Source organism: Pleurodeles waltl, chromosome 5 (genome assembly GCF_031143425.1).
Source record: "Pleurodeles waltl isolate 20211129_DDA chromosome 5, aPleWal1.hap1.20221129, whole genome shotgun sequence".
NCBI lineage: Eukaryota > Metazoa > Chordata > Amphibia > Caudata > Salamandridae > Pleurodeles > Pleurodeles waltl.
This window is the reverse complement of record NC_090444.1, coordinates 1,664,398,626-1,664,418,628: the sequence shown is the minus strand read 5'-3', so window position 1 is coordinate 1,664,418,628 and position 20,003 is coordinate 1,664,398,626. Positions and strand designations below refer to the sequence as shown.

Below are 20,003 nucleotides of genomic sequence, written 5' to 3'. Positions count from 1 at the left end.
GAACTGAATATTTTCCTTCCTGTGAAGTTTTATCTATGCGCTGCCAATCAACATTCTTCGGCAAAATTCTCGTTTTCAGAAACTTAATGACTTTATAGTAATGTTTCATTACTTCAGGAGATGGCATGCCTGTTTTTAAATCTCTTTGAGGTTCACTTGTCGGCCTTCAACACTCCTCTTGAATTCAATCCAAAAATCTGCTGGGACAACAATGTCAAAAAGTGTATTCAAGTCTTCCCTTAGGCACTTTGAAAGTTTCACAAACCTAACTGTCTGTTAGTACCACTCCATCGGTTTCTCTCTCAGCCTTGGGTAATCATTTGTGAAACTTATAATATCATTCCTATTCCAAGGAACGTTTATAAAATTCCCTCCTGGTGTTTCTCTCATTGGCAGCATTTTCACTGCTCCTCCTGCCTGTCACATCATCTTTCTTTGGTCTTTCTCTTTTCCTGTCCTATCTGCTTTCCCATCTGTGTAATGCTCTCCAAACCTGTACTTTCTCAAGTAATTCTCTAAAATGTGTCCTTATTCCTGTAGATCTCATGTGAATAAAATGATGGTGGAACAGAAATAGTGTTGCACCGATATCTGCAGCTCAAACTGAAATATTTAAGAAAGTATATTCTGACCGAGATATCCAATTGAACACAGGCAACATGATTTCTGCTGACATTTCTATTGGGAACAATAATCAAGCTGGTGAGCATCTTGTTTCTGTTGTTCCAGAGATTTCTACAAATTATGGAAAGGGTAGTATTGAAGGATTCTCTAGTTCTGGCATTATTCAAGAAGAGGATTCCATCAAAAGTCAAGAGAATTATGATGTACTACGTGCACGTCCTAACCGTATGGTTAGATTGCCTTCTAGATTTGACGATTTTCTGTTAAATACCTTCTGCATTTTGTGAAGTTTCTTGTTTTTTCGTTGTTTTGTAAGATGGGAAGATGATGTAATATGCTCATACTTTTACCACACTTGTTTTACAGTATTTAGAATATGTGCATTGTGTTATACTTTTAATGTGTTGAATCGTGTTAGGAGCCTTGACAGTGTTGGCTGAATTCTAGGTTTGAGAATGTTAAGCTGGAGGCAGCTCCCTGCAGTCTCTCGACCTGGAAGGTTGTCATCACGGTCATGGGTCCATTCGTACAATATAGAAACTTACCATAACTACGAAGAGTTCCTGGGAGATCCTGTTACTTGGGAATACTAACTTTGGCGGAGCTCAGGCAGCTACACTCCTGTTTCAATAAAGCGTCCTTTTATTCACACACAAGGTGGGTTCAGTTGTCTGTAAGAATTCATTTCACTCAATGTAATGACTGGCACAGGGACGTAGAGGTAATTCAAGCCTTACGCTGTCTCTTTTTCGTTTTTCTCATAGTTTGTGTGACATCACCACAAAATATGGTAATTACTCCTGAATCCTATAAAAGAGAGTTTGGTGAAGAGGTACAGTATTAGGGTGATGTATTCGGATGCAAGCATAGGGCTGGGGGAGGAAGCCCATGTAAACTGTTCTCATTGTTGGTAGCGAAGCCCAGTAAATATCAGATGCCTGCGAGACCCCCCAGCCCTAAATACAGGACTTCCAAGTGACACGGCTGCGTTGGGACTAATTTTTGGTTTCCATGACATGCGTCCTTTGTTTTACCCTCCACCTCCGCCCCCCAGGAGAGGTGCCGCCTGCACTCCCCGCGGCGGGGGCACGTGTTGGCCCACTGGTCGCTTTACAGAGGGCAAGGGCCGGGCCGGGAGGGAGTGCCTGCAGCGGTTTTCCTGGGATTGGCGTAGCGCAGAGGGCCGGGCCAGGGGGGAGGTGCAGGCCCTGGGAGGGGGAGGAGGAGGAGCTGGAGCTCACCTAAAGGTGAAGGTTGGATAAAATGTATTAGAAGCCAGTGCCCTTTCTTAACTCCCAGCAGACGCCGAGCCCAGCCGGAGCCGCTCCAGACAGCCGAGGGGACGCGCGGACCCGGGACTCCTCAGCATGGCCAGGACAGCGTTGGCAGCGGCGATGCTCCTCTTTTTCACGTTGGCATTTGCAGTAAGTTCCGCCGAGGAGCTGTCTGTAGCAATCCTCGTGTTCTTTCCAGCCACGCTGGGGAGACTGGAGCATGAAAGTTGGAGGTGGGACGGGGCTTGGCTGCGCGCAACTGTACTTAACAACATGAAAAATGCCGGTCTTTGCGCGGCTCGAGCTGCGGAGGGGGAGGGGTGCTGGGGTCCCGCGCCTGGTTTAGTGTGCTGCCCTTCCATTTGAGGGGATGTTACGGTCTCCGGTTATTCACTGGCCTGTGGACCAGGGCAGTGGTGGAATATTTGTGGCTCCGGAGGTGCCTGGGCTGCCAGAGCCTTCGTGTGAACGCTTTTCAAGTGTTGGTAAATCTCAGGTGCCGGGAATGGTCCGTGTGGCTTTGATTTTTTTTTTATTTCCCCGTTATGCTTGTTTCCCAACTCGCCAGACGGGAAGAGGTATGTGATAATGACGACGTTCTGCCTCTTATGTAGATCATATGTAATACGATGCTTGCGTCATATTGTAATGTGCGGCTGGCGGCATGCCTTTCACGGCAGGAAGCTGAAATAAAACGTTGCCCGCTGTGTATCTCATGAGCTTTAGAACTTGATAATACTTATGTAAGGGAGCTCCCTATTCTCCTCCTCCCCCCCCCCCTCCCTCCGTTTTTTTTTTTTCGGTTTACCATCATGATTCTTCTAAAGCGCTACATACAAGTTAGTACATGGCTCCTTCGAAGCGCAGAGTCCTTTTAATTTAAAAAAAAAAAATGGGTTTCTCGGAATGGGTCGGATTTAGTTTTCAGGGCTCCCTCTCTGAGAGCAGACTTTTCTTTAGTGGGAGGGTACTTTACCTGGGGGCACATAATGCCCGAAGGGTAAAGCATGCTGAGCGTGCGCCCCGCACCTCTACCTGCGGTCGGCCGGGGGTCTGGTGCCGACGCCCCCGGGGGTGCATTCACAGCTGCTCCCTAAGTGGTTAATTGGCTGGGAATGGGCGGCTGCGCCCGGCTCCCGCCGCAGGCCCGGATGTTTGTCTTGCGCGCTTTACCTGCTGTTTACTTTGCAAACAGAAAGCTAATCCCTGGGGGTCATCTGGACAAGCGGTCCTTGATGTCCCTTCCAAGGAAATCGCTGCCATATTTTCATTTTTTTTAAGCGTCTCAGCATGTATACGGTTTACCCATTCCTCGTGAGTTCTGTTTAGATCACAATAATTACCTAAATTGTAGGAAACTTGCAGTTAGGCGCTAGCCTTTGTACATTTTCCCCTCCCGCGACGAGCACTATCCCCCGGGGCTGTTTTCGGTGGCTCTAAGTCCTGCTGTGGGGTAGGTGTTCCTCAGACGGTTCGGGGGATGGGATGACCGCTCTGCAAAAGTCGTTTTTAAGACCCCTCTTGAGTAGAGACAGGAGAACACGTGATAGCTTCAGTGAATCGCCTCCCTCTGGTTTTATATTTCTTTCTGGAGTTTTTCCAGTGGTGACCGAAAGGGCGGGAGGGTGCCCGGGGGATGTGGTCTGCTTGAGTTGCCAACCTTAGAACTGGGAAACCAGGTTCGAGACCCGACGTGATTGTATGTAACGAAAAGGCGTACGCCTTCTGGCGCTCATGTAGCGCTGTGATGCCGTGGGCTCGGAACAAGCACCTGCACGGTACTTAAGAACACAGTACAGTTTTAGATTTTTGGTCAAATGCGCAAGCCTGAAATTTAAGGTGTGGCTGTTTTCAGACTAACGTCATCAACATTTACAACAGGACGGTGTCACTCCCCAGCCCAGTCTGGTACCTGCAAGTCTTTCAAGTCGCAACCTGCCATTTGTTTCTCAATTTTAAGTCGGCGTCACGTTACAGCAAGCGCCAAAGTTTGGAATAGAAGCCATGAGTCTTGTTCCAAGGTCACGCGGTACGCCTGTTATCCATTCGAGAACCATGTTACATCTGTATGGGAATGCCCCCACTCTCCACTGCACGTAGGGGCCGTTTTATACAGCGCGAACTTGGGCTAGCCCAGCATCCTTGGACCAGGAACCCTGTCTCGGCTAGGGCCTCGGCATTTGCGGTGTATCTTTTGGTTTCTTCTATGCGGACCTCGGGCTTGTGAACACTACCACTTAAATAGTTTCTGCAAGTACTTCACAACTCATTAGAGCTTGATCTGTGCCGTTTCTGATTCTTATTTCTAGATGTTAGTTCCCAAAGGTATGGCACCCTTCAAACTGTCCACGTGCAATACATACAGTCTGTTACATGGATGTGTGAAGGCGTGCTCTCATGAACTTTTTTTTTTTTTTTAAATTCAATAGTGGTGCCAATTGGTGAACGTGAGGCCAAATGCATTTCTCTCAAAGTGATGAGCTTTAAACAGTCCTCTAATATGGAGGTTGCAAAATAATCTAAACAACGAAATAGGCCGCGGTGCCCAGACACATTTTGCTTTGCAAATTGTGTACGGCCTGCCGTGGAAGAAAACGTGCCCTTATGAAACTTAAGCTGCAACCTTAATTACGTTGATGCTGGGAAGAATAATAATGTGTGCTGTGTAAAAAGTTGTAATGTTAATTGGCTTTAGCTTTCTGAGAGTGCCCATGTCACCATGTTTTCCGTCCACGTGGGATTCTCTCGTGAAGTGACTTGTATGTTAGCCAATTTTACTTACAGTATTTCATTGTGAACTTGGTTGTCTCGAAGCTGTCTATTGAACACGTGTCTGCTGTTTGACGTGCTAAAGATTGTTTATGATTCGTGTTTGCTGTGCACTTTGAAGCTTTGTCACAATGATGTTAAATGCAGGCCCCAGTACGCCGGTTCACCCGATCTCACGTGGATTACAGTAGAAATGCATTAAAAAATGTGATTTCATGCATGAAAACCCATGCCATACATGATCGACTTGAGCGCCAGAAATATGGGTCGTTTCATATTAACGGGAGGAAGATTGTAGAGTCGCCGTTTTTTTGCTGCCTCTCACGACTCTTATCATTCGTTATCTTCGATGGGACCGCCTTTGGTCCGTTTGCGTTCTTTTTGTTTCGTGTTAGTCTTTCTTTCACCCAATATTCACTCTTTTTTTTTTTTTTTTTTTTTTTTTTTTCCCCGTCCTCTGCGTTGTCTTCCCTTACCTCTCCTTCACCCCGTCTTGTGTTTTTCCATTCTGTGTGTGTTTTTTTTTTTTTTTCTTCTTTTTTTTCCTTCTTCTTCAAATCACCACTTAAACACTCCCCAGCCTGCCCCATCTCTTTCTGTAACTCTCCCTTGCCTTCAAGAAGGGACTATGGAACCCAACTGCAGTTCACCACATTCGCCAGCAGGGGGAGGGTCAGTACAGACAGCCATGCAGTGCAAAGGTGTAGCTGTGAGAGTTAAGTAGTATCAGAAATAATCTGGGTGGTGCCAAGGGCCATTTCTGCCCAGACACGGCTGTCTGTGAAAGCGCCATAAAACTTTTAAAGTGTAAGCGCTGCCGATCCCTGTGATGTTGGGTGGTGTGTATGCACCCCTGGCTGACCTTGGTGTGGGAGTCCAAGACTAGTTGTATAGAAGCACCTGAAACACCTCCCGTTAAGCAGGAGTTGGTACTGTGAGGGGCAGAAAAGTGATCGAAGGCCACTTCTTGGTGCCAAATAGTGCTTTAGTAACATTTCAACGAAAATACATGAACGTAGGCTGCTTTGGGTGCCCTCTGGATCTACCCTTGTAGGCCTTCAGGTCAGCCTTGCACAGCTGACAGTTAATGTATGATAGTGATGGTACGTTAATGCGTTTATGACCTTGGGGAAGGGCAGTAACGTTTGTTATTGTCTTTCCTCCCTAAGGCACTCTTGCCAGCTGCTCGTGTCCATATGCCAGGCGAGGGCTACTAAATGCCATTATTCACTGGCTCCATGGTTAGTAACTCTACTGCTTTCTCAGTCAGACATATTTATACTGCACTGTGACGTCACGACAAGTAGTGATGTAATGTGTTCTGCGAGTACTGGACTGTGAACCATGTGTTTTAAAGGGGGCTTCACATATCTCTATTTTTCCTTTAGTATGTTACTATATTTTGTTTTGCGCTTTGCTGCTACAGATTAACTGCCTGCGTTCTAATAACTTGACAGTAGGAGCATGGCCGGATGGTATTATTCAGGTCTGTTTAGAAGAGGGAGGAGAGCTTGGGTTGAAGACCTAATGTTTACTTACATGTTGGAGAAGTGTCTGTATGGCTATGTGGTTATCTTGGCGCTATCTCCTATCCAGGAAAAGTGTATATCTAAGTTTATACCTTTAGAGCGATGTGTAATATAACTTGGGAATTGTGAAGATAAGGCATTGTTCGGATAATATCCAAAAGTTGAGTTGTTAATTCTGACTTGGCTGACACATGTTTGAATATCTTGGGCACTGGAAAATATATATTATGGAAGATTAACAGCCGGACTCTGATAATATGGCATTATGCAGTTGTTTCACTTACGTCAGCCACCCGTCATACCCATTTGTACTGTTTTCTAGTTCAGAAGCTTCCTAGAATGTAGATGATAATCCTGGAATCTTGGCTGAGAGAGTTTCCGTCTGGGTCCTTCCACTCTTACGGCTGCGCCCTTTTGTGTGACCTTTGGATTATTTCCAGCAGTGCTTATAATGGGCTGGTGCTGCCAGGTACTGAGCACTAGCTCTTCTCTCATTTGACAGTCCGTACTAGAAGTTATGCAGTACTCTTAACCGAGGAATGCCAGCACTTTTCAGTGGCAAACGGGTACTCTGAAATGGAGTATCTGCACTTCTGTAGTTCCATTTAAAGCACTGGTTTGCAGCAGGCGGTGTGTCGTCTGGTCTGCAGTTTCTCGGTGGTATGTAGTGGCTGTAAGCTTCAGCCTGCAAAGTGGACCCCCTTGAATCTGTTCCCAGCTTTGAGTGGCAGCCACAAGAATGCTGGTTTTGATGTGCTTGGCTCTCGTACTATTAAATGTTGGTCCTCTCGCTGGTTCTACACTCGTGGCCTGTCACGGATGTCCGATCAGTCGCCTCTAAACCACCTCGCAGTGGTCTAGTCTTGTCACTTCAACTGGAAATGTTTGTTTAGGTCAGTGGGTGTAATCTGCATTGGAAATTGACTCATTTTACCCACGGTGTTTGCTTGGAGGGAGGGTGGAGCGGCGGGGGGTGTCAGCATCAAATCTGTGCAACAGGCGTTGGGTTTCGATGCTGTTGAAGTTTGGGACGTTTTCTCCTATCCGGCGATATACATGATTTGTTGCCTCTACGGGAGCATAGCTGCTTGAGCAGATAATTCACAACATTTTTTTCCAGTGAGCTTTCTGTAGCGAACCCAGAATATCACTTGCATCGCCCTGTCAAAGTTTCTCCGGCTAGCATACATCGGTCACGCCATTTTCAATCCACAAACAAGTCTTGCTGCTTTCTTTTTGCCCTGCTTGCAGTTTTGAATGTTTTAATTAGGGCAGCACTAGATCGCAAGATTTGCGGTAGTCTAGACGTGACATTATCTCAACCCACTCGAATTCTACTTTCTGGTTGGCAAACGCCACGCATTTACTTGTGTGGGATGGGTCTAATTTTACATTTCTTCCTTGAAATATCCGTTAAAGGCGACTCGTTAACTGCAAGGAGGGGCCTGTAACTGCTTTGACGCCGTTTTCAGAGCCGTAATCTACCGTGATGCATATAATTTCGGGCATCTACTTCATAATCTTGGCCAGAAGGGAAGAGGCGCGGCTCGTTAGCTAAAGTTGTTTGCTGGGGGAGGTGGGGTTGAATCCATCCGAGCGCAATTGGAAGCATGTTGAAGCCAGTACCTATGGCTCATGTAAAAGCTGTACACTCCAATAGCAAAGAAAATTTAAATATAGCCTCTAATGGCTGCTGCTGCAAATTCGATAGATTGACACGAAGGTGCTGCAGGCAGCTCTTGTGCCACAAGGTGGCGGTATTTGCTTTTCTATATTGATTGCAATCTGTCTCTAGCGCATTCAGCGAGGGCGTCTTCGGGAACACTGCACTCACTTTATACGCTCATCAAAACCCACGTTACCTTTCTGGTGGGGCTTTACTGGAACATGTCTCATGATTACGGGATTGGGTTCTGGAAGCCCGGAGCTGTTTCACAAGGCTTGGGGAAGGGAGAGGCATGGGGGGCACTCTCCCGTCTAGCGGGCCAGCGGAGACTTGTAAAATGCCAGATGCCTCTTGTGCCCAGCAGCGCTTGCCTCTAACCACATGCTTGCAGCGGGAGAGACGCGGAGCGGATAGGCAAGGCGTGACGTAGTTTGTGGTCGCACTTCCGAGTTTAGTCTACTCCGTTCCGCGCATGAAAGGGTCACCCGCGTGCCTGAGGTGCTCGTGCTCTCGGGGCTTTCATCTAAACCTCACTATTGGTGACTTTCTCATTATAAAAGGTGCATGAGGGATACCACTGCTAGGAGCCTGGGAAACCTTTTTGCATGATGCTTGTTTTGATCTATTTTCGGGACTGGCTGACGATTCTCAAAGCTAAAGGGGAAAATAGCCTCGTGAAGTTTTGATTTGCTTATGGCCTTAATTGATGAATGTCCAGTTGTTAATTTTAGGGGGAAAACTGCACGGACAGGGTTACAAATCCTGTGTTCGTGGAGGAGGTGGGAAAACGTAATTTTTGTTATATCCCAAATAATGGGTAATTAAAAAATAAAATGAATTGCATTATATTTTAAAAAGGCAAAAAAAAGGTTGCAGGTTAAACCTGCACCTCCTAGGACAACATTGGATTGTTGATGGGGGGGGGGGGGAAAGTGGATGCTTGAGGTCTGGGAATGCGAGTGTAGAGCTGAGGCAAGGGACTGCGTGTTGGAGGTGGAGTTAAAAATACAATCCAATTAAAATAAGGACAGTAAGACCCTGTGGATGGTGGTGGGCTTCAAAGAAGCATTAGAGTTGTGATTGAGTGCAGGTTAGAAGAAGGAAAAAAGCAAGCTGGAGGGGTCTCATCCTGTAAAAGAGCATGAATCATTTGACTTATTTTTATTTTTTTGTAATATTTTAATACCACTGTGCTGCTCAAGTAGGAGTCATTTGGGTCCATTCATCAGTATAGATTTTTGGTGGCTTGTCATCCATCAGCGCATGCAACCGCAGCTATCAAATATGAGGAGCAGAAGCCCTTCACAGAATTGTTTCTGATGGGAACAGTTTACAGGGCCAATCGGTATGTGCGCAAGGACAGTGCCATTAACCCATAGTTTGTAATCCTACACCTATTTTCTGATTGTAACCTTTGTGTATAGCTCCTCGATGCGGTAGATTGAACGAAATTGTGTATTGATGACCAAACTGCCAACTAATGTCTTTTTCGGCTAATATTAAGCTTATGGAAAAGGGAGGAGGAAACCCTAGTCAGGTCGACTGAATACTAAATCTGTTCCCTGGCAGTTTCCCTCAGCCTATTACTTCAAGGTCTATCAAATAAGCACCAGTTAATTGGGTAATTACCACTGTGCCAGTCTAATGCGCTTAGACAGCTACACTAAGTTATGAAGCACTATATCAACGAATGCTATACCCATCTGAAGTCCTTGCTATTTGGCATCTAAAAGCCAAACTAAAATATCAACATATCTGTCCTGAAGCCATGAAATGCAGTGCTCTGGCCTTGGAAGCCTGTTAGGGGGCGACTGAGCAAACCTAGCTGTGGGGCTTATGCTGTGGCCCATGTGACTTTTGTTCACGTTTGCGGTTAACGAAGATGTGCTTTTTATTTTTTTTCCATAAATGTGCAGATCCGGCAAGATTAAAAAAAAAAAAAAAAAAAAAATGTTCTTGGCAACGCATGCTTACAACACTGTTGCGTAAGTCTGGAAAATATAGATTTGATTTTTTTTTTTTTTTTTTTTTTAGCTGCTTTTTATAATTTCAAAGGTAAGCATCACTAGAGCCAGACCGGAACCCCGTCTGTATTGTCCGGGCTTGCAGAGGCACAAGCCCCGAGGAGAGCTGACTCTGAAGGCAGCCTGCTGGAGTCAACTCCCTGCTCCTGGTTCATGGCCAGATGCTGGAAAGCCTTCCTGAGCCGATATCAATCCTAGCCGCTGATTTAATTAACTTTGTACCCTTCGTATTGCGTTCATATGGGCACAGCTCCACTGTCGCGGTTACAAGAGCTGTGTGGGTGTCTCTTGCCCAACCCCTGCCTTCACCAGAAGGCCGTACATGTGATAACCGTGTCTGTGAGTGACCTTGTGACTTCCAACCTCGGGCACTTGCATAAGGGGAGTTGGTGACGTTGTTAGGATTTCTTGACGCGGTATGTCTGGTCCTAAACCCAGTCTGGTTGGATATATTTATTACTTTTTTTTTTCTTTTTTCTTTTTCCTGTAGTGCACACCTGCCGTGTCTAAACGCTTTCAGTAATGCCCTTTCCCAGTTTAGGGCTGCCCTGTTTTTTACCAGCGTCTAATGGATGGAAGGCTGAGTTGGCCTTGCTTTGATGTGAGTTCTTCGTCTGCAGATCACCGCATGTTACAACGGTGAGCGTTTAACTGGCTGATCCTGCTTGCTTTACCCAGGGCAAATTGTCACGGTCATACCTCTCCTGAGACAAGATTGATTAAGCCTTTTATTTGGGTGTTCCCTTTTAAAGAGAACTGTGCCAGGTCTGTTTGTGCGCTTCAAAATTATTCTAAACATCATGGAATGTTGAACTCGAGTAGCCAGAAGCAATAAGAACAAGCACTGGCAAAGTTAATAGGCCTGGCGTTTAAGTGGCACCGTATGTAAGAACAGGTATTTCCAAATGCAGTTTACATAAATTCGTGCACTAATGGGGTTTCACATTAAAGCCTGTCCAGTAGGCTTTGCCAGTGCTGGGGGAAATCAGCTAAAAATAATTGCCTTAGATCTTCAACGCATGCAGTAGATAAAGGATTGAATGTAGCAGTGTGAGGTTTCAGTACTTGTGTCATGAAATATAGTACATCATGCTCTCCAGTGGAGGCACTTTTCGAAGGTGGGGTGATACTCTTGCGGATGCGCTGTTAAGCCAGTGTTCATTTTGTGCATTAACTAAGAGTAAATGCTCAATGTGTACTGGTGGTTACATATAAACCAAAAATGTGATGTTCTGCATAGGGGAAACAATCTACGGTGTGAGCTTGCTCACGTTGTTTTGCAGTGTAGGCAGCACAGGAGTATCCTTTCCAGGGCGCACAGGCTCTCTTCCACCGAGGTAGCATGCTTCACATCTGCTCCAAGTTGGCTGGGCTGTGCAGTACCTAGTGGACCCCTGGATATAGGGGATGTTTTGCTGGAGGAGTTTTTTTTTTTTTTCCCTTCCAGATTCAAGAAGGCCTGGTTCCACTAGAGCAGAAGGTTAGTGAAAAGCTGGATAGAGGGGCTGTGTTAGAATTGCCTGTGGGTAGTCGGAGCAAATGTGTCTAATACTAATCCTTCTCCATGGTAAGATAAACATAAGAAAGAAGGACCTCTAGGACTTAAATGGTCCGTGATGTGGCCGACATGTTTCTTACCTGGTTTGCTCTTCTGGGTACTTAGAAAATGCTCAAGAAAAAGATCTCCATCAAAGAGCCCCTGCCAAGGGGCCTGTTGGGTGCTGCACCTCCCACCCACTACAGAGGAGCATGGCCTGATGATGAAGTATACCACTTCGGTGGGTGAGGAGCTTTGTGTCCTGAAAAGGATACTCCCTGGGGCTTCGACTGCAAAACAACGTAAACCATCTCACACAGTAGACTTTCTAAGTATCACTTGATGGACCCTTCCATTATTCTGGTGTGTTACTCAAGGGAGAATATGTGAGAGGCCTATTAATCCCTCTCGTTCACTCCTCTGTTGGTGACTACTGGTTGTTGGACACACAACCAATACATGCGCATTGTTGTGCAGACACACAGTTCTCTGTGGGTTCTGAGCCCAGTGTTGGGTAGATGATGTTGGGCCCACTGGTGGAAGGTACCAGCCAGCATTATGGAGAGATTTGTTCAAAGTTTGAGCAGCGGTTGACAAGAAGGCAACTAAAATAAAACGTTAACTACTGTAGGGCAAAACTGTACATGGTCTGCAAAATAGTGCCACACACTTTTTGTAAAAAAATTATGACGCACACTTAACGCTTCCCCTATAGTTTCAGTTTTTAGCTCTAACTTAAGTTACTGTACTTAGACCTTTTCTTAGAGTGCTAGTTCCTGACATGTTTAAAAATCTGGGAGCAGGATCCACTGTGGTAGCTTGTACACAGTCCAAAGATGGCAGGTAGCCCTGCGTAATGTGGCAGTTTCATGCAGGCTCTTGGAGGACAGCACTTACTAAGGTTTCACAAATGGATGTAGACTTTCAATTGAGGAAGCAGAACTACAGATTCTAGAGTGCAAAGTGCTGCTGACTAGGAAGCCAAGAGGGGCTGAAACTGACCCACACAACATAGGGCCCTCTCTCAGAACTAATGGCGTGGCACTTCTTCCTCCGCCCCCCCAGGAAATTTTTCTCAGAGCTTACCATGACTCTTATCTAAACTCCATTTGTCTAACTCAGACACTAGTTTTTTTTGTTTTTTTTTTTTCCATTCAAATATCTTTAACAAATTTGCACGTAAATGGCAGCATATCTGATATGAAGTGTTACCTTACTGCCTAGTGGCGCTTCAGCTATTTCTGGCCATTAGCATGTTGAATTATCTGAATTGTAGTTTCACTTTTAAAGGACGACTCCTGGTGGCCCACCGCCCTAGGAACACCACCATCCACCCACGCACGCAACCTCGGCATTATCCTAGACTTCTCTCCCTCTCCATGACCCAGCAAATCAACTCTGTAAACTTCCTCATGTTTCAACACCCTCCGCATGCTGTGTATAACCTTCAAATGGATCCCCATAGAAACCAGGAAAACCGTCACCCACACACTCATCAGAAGCAGACTTGACCACTGAAACGCCCTGTACGCTGGCACCACAGTCAAGCTCCAACAAACTCCAGCGGATCCAGAACGCAGCCGCCCGGCTCATCCTCAACCTCCCACGCCATGAACACATCTCCGCCCACCTCAGACTCCTTCACTGGCTACCCATCAGCAAAAGGATCTTCTTCAAAATCCTCATCCATGCCCACAAATCCCTCCACAACACTGGACCAGTCTACCTCAACGAAAGAGTGAACTTCCACAGACCTACTCGTCTCCTCCGTTCGGCTGACCTCGTCCTCGCCACAGTCTCCCGCATCCGTCGCACCACCTCAGAAGGGAGATCCTTCTTCTACCTTGCCGCCAAGACCTGGAACTCCCTCCCCACCAAACTATGCAAGACCCAGGATCTCCTGACCTTCAGAAAACACCTCAAGACATGGCTTTTTGAACAGTAACTCATCACCTTCTTCCCCCTTCCCCCCCAGCACCTTGAGACCCTTCCGGGTGAGCAGCGCGCTTAATACATTTGTTTGATTGACTTTTAAGACTTAAGTATGTGCTCGAGCATCCCAGCATGCAAAGCACTTTTGGCTGCAAAATCTGGACTGCTTGAATAAATTAAAACTGGTATCCATTGATTTCAAATCCCAGTATAGAGCTTTATTTTTATCAATACAAGACCAAGACACTGCATTGGCAGATGGCAGATAGGTGTTTGAAAGAAGATCCCAGACGTGTACTGGGACTGGGAGCTTATCGCCCCTGTGCTGTGTGCACATCAAATAACCCGCGTTTCGGGTCAGTCCATTCATTATGATCGGTTGGTTTTCTTTTAATTCATTTTCTTCTTCTTCTACGTCCTGTGTTTGTTTAGTCCCTCACTGGAGCATATATCATGCTTTTAATTGGAAGACTTGTATCCTTCCATTTTCTGCATTAACTGAGCTACTTTTGTTTTTCTTTGTTCTTTCAGCTCTCCTTTGGAGTGAGTGCATGTGTTTTGCTAGAGTATGTGCAGCAATCTTTTTTTTTTTTTTTTTTTTTTTTCTTTTGCCAATGCTAGTAGGCATTGGAAAAAAACCCAAACAACTGGCTACAACCTTTGAAGAGAGAGACCTGTTGGCTTTGCAGATACTTATTTATTTATAAATCTTTCTATGGCGTGAAGCTGACCTGTGAGTAGGGATCGGAGCACTTAACAAAATGCTCCTAAGAAAGGAGCAAAGAGGAGTAAACACCAACATAATCAATAGCGGTACAGAGTGTAAAAAGCACACAAATTGAGGAGAGACCTCCACAGGGCCAAGTCGATAAGTCCTCGCAATCAAATATGTGAATGTCTAGTTGTGAGAACTAGAGCAGACACGTGTTCTTAAATAGTACTTTTAACTTCTCTTTTGAATAAAGGAGTTAAGGAGATCAGTCTAATTTTCGGTGGTAAGGAGTTCCAAATTCTTGGGGCAGTAGCCGAGAAGGCTCTGCTGCAAGTTTTCTTTTTAGGGAATCTCTGAGTTTTTCAGCAATAATGTGCTGGTGCTTCTAGAGGATCTGCAGCCACCACATAGCTCTAGCTTGTGATCCAGGTACATTGGGGTGTTGCATTGTAAGGCTTTGTATCATGTAGGCAATTGTTAAGTGTATCCTTGCCTCCTGCGGGAGCCGGTTTAGGGATTTCGGATCTGGGGTGATGTGCTTGCATCGTTTTGATCCTGTGATGAGCTTTGGAGCAGAGTTTAGAGAGGCCCCTAGAGGAGGCAACTTGGATCTGGGAATCTTGTATGGCTGCCTTCAAGTCATTAAGGGGGAGGAAGGGTTTTGTTATTAATTAAAACAGTGTTTCAACCAAAGGCGAACTGCACTGTGACAGTCTGGCTGCAAACCGGGCGCGCCCTGTCCAGGCTAGTTCGCTCTGTTCTGGAAAGCCCCCGCTGTCTTGAACTCCATGATTTAAAAACATGGCACCTCCCTGTTAACTGCCTCGTCCTGGTTCAACCGCTTTAACCTTCTAAGTCTTGCCTTCAGGAATCCCTTTGCAGATGCGCATCTCCCTTTAAGTAAGTGTCAGATTTGGATGCACACCTACATCTCAGGTACTGCAGCTGAAACCTTTTCTTGGGCAGAACAAATGCTTTAATGCCCGATATGCTTAAGATGTTACTTTTATATATTAGCCTATGTATATTTCTACCATTGAAAGGATCAGTCTTTGCAATTTCTACAGCGCAGTTGGGTCAATCTTAAAAAATCCACTCTAGGACAATCCTAATTTCAGAGCTGTTATTGGCCAACTGTCCCTGGAAAACTGGAGTTTGTTCCAAGTTTTATTGGGAAAAGACCATTGCTGACAGCGCCAATTGCAGAATTCGTCTGACCCGTTGACGGTCATAGGTGGAAGCAAAATTTGAATGACAATTAAATAGGCCAATGGATTAAGAGGTGTTTATGTTGCATATGTGTTATATATAAATAGTGTGTCATTACACAATGCTTATGAGATAGTTAAAATTGTCACTAGGGCTGACCTAATCGCCGAGTTTTTAATAAATACTTGTTTGTCTTTGAGCTTTTGCCCCTTTTTGCACAGCAACTATTAACTCCAGTTAATCAATGAAGAGGAATCCTCTGTTCACCTGCCTTCTAATCCTCTGTAAATTTGAGTCCAGTAAAGTAAGGCAAACGCAGAGATGTTTGTCCTTATAGTGCTGCTATGGACTCTATCTGTACATTGAGGAGCTGTAGGGTGGTTTCTACCCAAGACGACCAAAACGTCAAAAATAAATAGCTTCTTTTCCCCAAAATGTAGTAGTCACTAGTACATCTTGCAATGCATTTCTCTCCCATACCACAGTGGAGGTTGAGCAGGCCCCACTAATGTGAAATGGAACACCTGTTCAAATGTAGTCTGTCAAATCCACTCAGCGGCCACAAATGACACGCAACAAGGGCTGGGCTGGAAAAATATGGATCCTAGGAATGCCACGTAGCGCACCTTTGCTATGCCCGTAAATTTAATGTCCATTTTAATTCTGCTTTTTCTGGGTAAAATTCTAGAAGTAATCGCCCAAACATTTACCTTCAAAATAACTGCTGACTTTTCAGCTTGGACTGTAAGCATTTACTGGGGTTTTGAAATCTCTGGACCACAGGCACAGTATTATGGGTGTGTGCACAGCGATTCCTCGAAGCTGTGGTAATGTGGAATGTGTACACGGGTACACCAGGCTGTTACCCATGGGTGTCCTCGGACTCCTTTCGCTCCCCAGTATGATTCTCAGGGATGCTTCTTGTGGCGGTAAATTGTTGGTTGTGACCTGGAAGGATCATCTTCACTGAAGTGCTGATTTGCTTTAGAACCCACCCTTTGGCGCTGTTCCTTCATTCATCTCCCCCTTTTTAGCTCCCGTGACTCTTGCTGCTGTTAGTCACACCTCTTTCCAGAAATATCTTCCCTTTGGATCCCCCTTGTTTACCCAGAGCACGTGTAAACCCCCTTCAAAAGCGTTGCCCCCCTTTGTTCAAAGGTTTTCCAACGGTGCAGAGCTACTACTAAGAACAACCCGCTCACTTGGCAGGACGAGGTTTCATTTGCGGTAAAAGTTATCCGCCTCAAAGGACTAAGGTCCGCTATTTTCACTTAAAATGTTTTTATTAAGGGCAAATCGAACTTCAATGGAACAGTGGACTTAACAACCATTAATTGTCAGCATATGAATCTCTGTACAACGTGGCCCTCTTCTCTGCTTTGTCCCCCTTTTTTTTTTTTTTTTTTTTTTTATATATATATATATATATATATATATATATTTTTTTTTTTTTTTTTAAGCTAGACTTTATTTATTGTGTTTTGCTCAAGGTTGCATTTGAGGTGCCACACTGAATTTGCAAACAGTCACCCCTCTTCCACTTGAGTAGAAAATTTTCTCTGCCTGTCATTTCTTGCACCACCTGCATCTTTTCCGTGATGCTTCCATTAGAATAAGGATAGTGTGCGCACAGACGTGCCCTCAGCTACATCGGCTTGTTGAGTGTCTTCTTGCCTGACTGAGAGCAAAGCATAGGTGGCAGATCCTACTAAGTATGCCTTGACCACAAAGATGGGTGGTACTAGAATTTGTCTGACCGTGTACAATCACAGCTTTGCTGTCCTCATGCACACCTACTGGCACTGAACCCCTCCAATCCTGAGTAGGAAGCTCCTTGTGGAAGGACAGAGGTGAGTGTGGTACAGCAGATCAGTCACAAAAAGCACCGAGCAGATGGAGTAAAAACACAATCAACTCGGAGACTGGGTGTAGAAACACTTCAGTGGCGCCTGCTGCTTGCGACATACCTAGTAGGTCATACTTTAGTGTGTATGACATGGATGTTTTGGTTTATGGAAGATTATGAGCGGTCTTTCCTACAAAAAGTTCGCATACAAAACCCCACACTTAAATTTCTACAAAATAAGTTCTACTTTGTCCACTCATTCGTTGCCTTACAGTGAAAATATCAATTGGAAATATTTCTCACTAAAATGGTACTTCATTTTTACAGCCGCACTGTGAACATCCATTTAACTGCAGTGATATTTCTACAAAGCACTTAACCAGGCTAGAGCTCTCGTGGGCTGCGATCTGCTACACCGTAGTTTCCGTAATGATAAATATATATATTTTGGGAAAACGCACTGCTGTTGATGGTCTACAATTGTTCCTTTGCGGCCCCCAGGCACTGCTTGGTGCCTTACCTTTTACCCCCAATCTGAAATGAATAGGACTTTTTACCTTCCTTTGGAAAAATTAGCACCTCAGGGTACTAGTGGCTTTGTCAGCGTTCTAGACTCTTCTTTTCTCTCTCAAGGTTTCCTGTAGATTGTCCTTTTTAATCCAGACATATGCTCCAGTCATCTTTAAACCATGCATTCCTTCTTTTGTCCGGAGGCCAGCAAAGCAAGAGCAGTTTAAAAAAACAATATATATATATACAGGGAGTGCAGAATTATTAGGCAAGTTGTATTTTTGAGGATTAATTTTATTATTGAACAACAACCATGTTCTCAATGAACCCAAAAAACTAATTAATATCAAAGCTGAATATTTTGGAAGTAGTTTTTAGTTTTAGCTATGTTAGGGGGATATCTGTGTGTGCAGGTGACTATTACTGTGCATAATTATTAGGCAACTTAACAAAAAAAAATATATACCCATTTCAATTATTTATTATTACCAGTGAAACCAATCTAACATCTCAACATTCACAAATATACATTTCTGACATTCAAAAACAAATCAGTGACCAATATAGCCACCTTTCTTTGCAAGGACACTCAAAAGCCTGCCATCCATGGATTCTGTCAGTGTTTTGATCTGTTCACCATCAACATTGCGTGCAGCAGCAACCACAGCCTCCCAGACACTGTTCAGAGAGGTGTACTGTTTTCCCTCCTTGTAAATCTCACATTTGATGATGGACCACAGGTTCTCAATGGGGTTCAGATCAGGTGAACAAGGAGGCCATGTCATTAGATTTCCTTCTTTTATACCCTTTCTTGCCAGCCACGCTGTGGAGTACTTGGACGCGTGTGATGGAGCATTGTCCTGCATGAAAATCATGTTTTTCTTGAAGGATGCAGACTTCTTCCTGTACCACTGCTTGAAGAAGGTGTCTTCCAGGAACTGGCAGTAGGACTGGGAGTTGAGCTTGACTCCATCCTCAACCCGAAAAGGCCCCACAAGCTCATCTTTGATGATACCAGCCCAAACCAGTACTCCACCTCCACCTTGCTGGCGTCTGAGTCGGACTGGAGCTCTCTGCCCTTTACCAATCCAGCCACGGGCCCATCCATCTGGCCCATCAAGACTCACTCTCATTTCATCAGTCCATAAAACCTTAGAAAAATCAGTCTTGAGATATTTCTTGGCCCAGTCTTGACGTTTCAGCTTGTGTGTCTTGTTCAGTGGTGGTCGTCTTTCAGCCTTTCTTACCTTGGCCATGTCTCTGAGTATTGCACACCTTGTGCTTTTGGGCACTCCAGTGATGTTGCAGCTCTGAAATATGGCCAAACTGGTGGCAAGTGGCATCGTGGCAGCTGCACGCTTGACTTTTCTCAGTTCATGGGCAGTTATTTTGCGCCTTGGTTTTTCCACACGCTTCTTGCGACCCTGTTGACTATTTTGAATGAAACGCTTGATTGTTCAATGATCACGCTTCAGAAGCTTTGCAATTTTAAGAGTGCTGCATCCCTCTGCAAGATATCTCACTATTTTTGACTTTTCTGAGCCTGTCAAGTCCTTCTTTTGACCCATTTTGCCAAAGGAAAGGAAGTTGCCTAATAATTATGCACACCTGATATAGGGTGTTGATGTCATTAGACCACACCCCTTCTCATTACAGAGATGCACATCACCTAAAATGCTTAATTTGTAGTAGGCTTTCGAGCCTATACAGCTTGGAGTAAGACAACATGCATAAAGAGGATGATGTGGTCAAAATACTCATTTGCCTAATAATTCTGCACTCCCTATATATATATATATGTAATTTATTTATTTATTTATTTATTTGGAATCTGTTGAAGACTTCTTTTTTTTTTTTTTTTCCCTCTACTCCCCAACCGCCCCCCAGAAAAAGACCTTCTTCTAACCTCTTGCAGGCAAACATGTTACTTTTTTTTTTGCTCCAAAATATATTGGACCTTAACTTTAAGCGAGCAGGCTCTTCCGGAGGTTGGGCACCATAGTTTGTGACCAATGCTGTTCAGCCTCACAGCACAGTCTCACAATCCCACTTTTTTTTTTTTTTTCTTTATCCTCGCTTTCATTTAATAGTAGTCATTTTATTCCCTTTATTTTCGTGTCTTTTCCCCTCTGTTCTCCTGCTCTTCACAGATGCTTGAAAAAGCACTGGCAGTGATTAGTTGTTCTAGGTCAGCAAATTTACTTTGGTTCAATTCCTGCTGTTGTATTTTAGTGTAGTTGTTTGCCCTCTTTTTTATTTTATTTTTTTAAAGATTTGTCTTCTTACAAGGTAAGTCCCATGCATAAACTTAATTTTATTTTGCCTCCAACACATCTTGTTGGTGACTTCACTCTTCCTGCCTCTCCTGGCT

At 44.7% G+C, this 20,003-nt stretch overlaps 1 protein-coding gene across 1 annotated transcript in view; it reads left to right on the top strand.

Annotated features, from left to right (window-relative positions):
* Positions 1-1,833: 1,833 nt before the first annotated feature.
* Positions 1,834-20,003, top strand: part of SDC1 (syndecan 1) — an 84,431-nt gene continuing 66,261 nt past the window's right edge. The window contains exon 1 of the mRNA XM_069235991.1: positions 1,834-2,048. Coding sequence (XP_069092092.1) covers positions 1,992-2,048 — 57 coding nt within the window. The 5' untranslated portion in view covers positions 1,834-1,991. The remainder of the gene's footprint in view (positions 2,049-20,003) is intronic.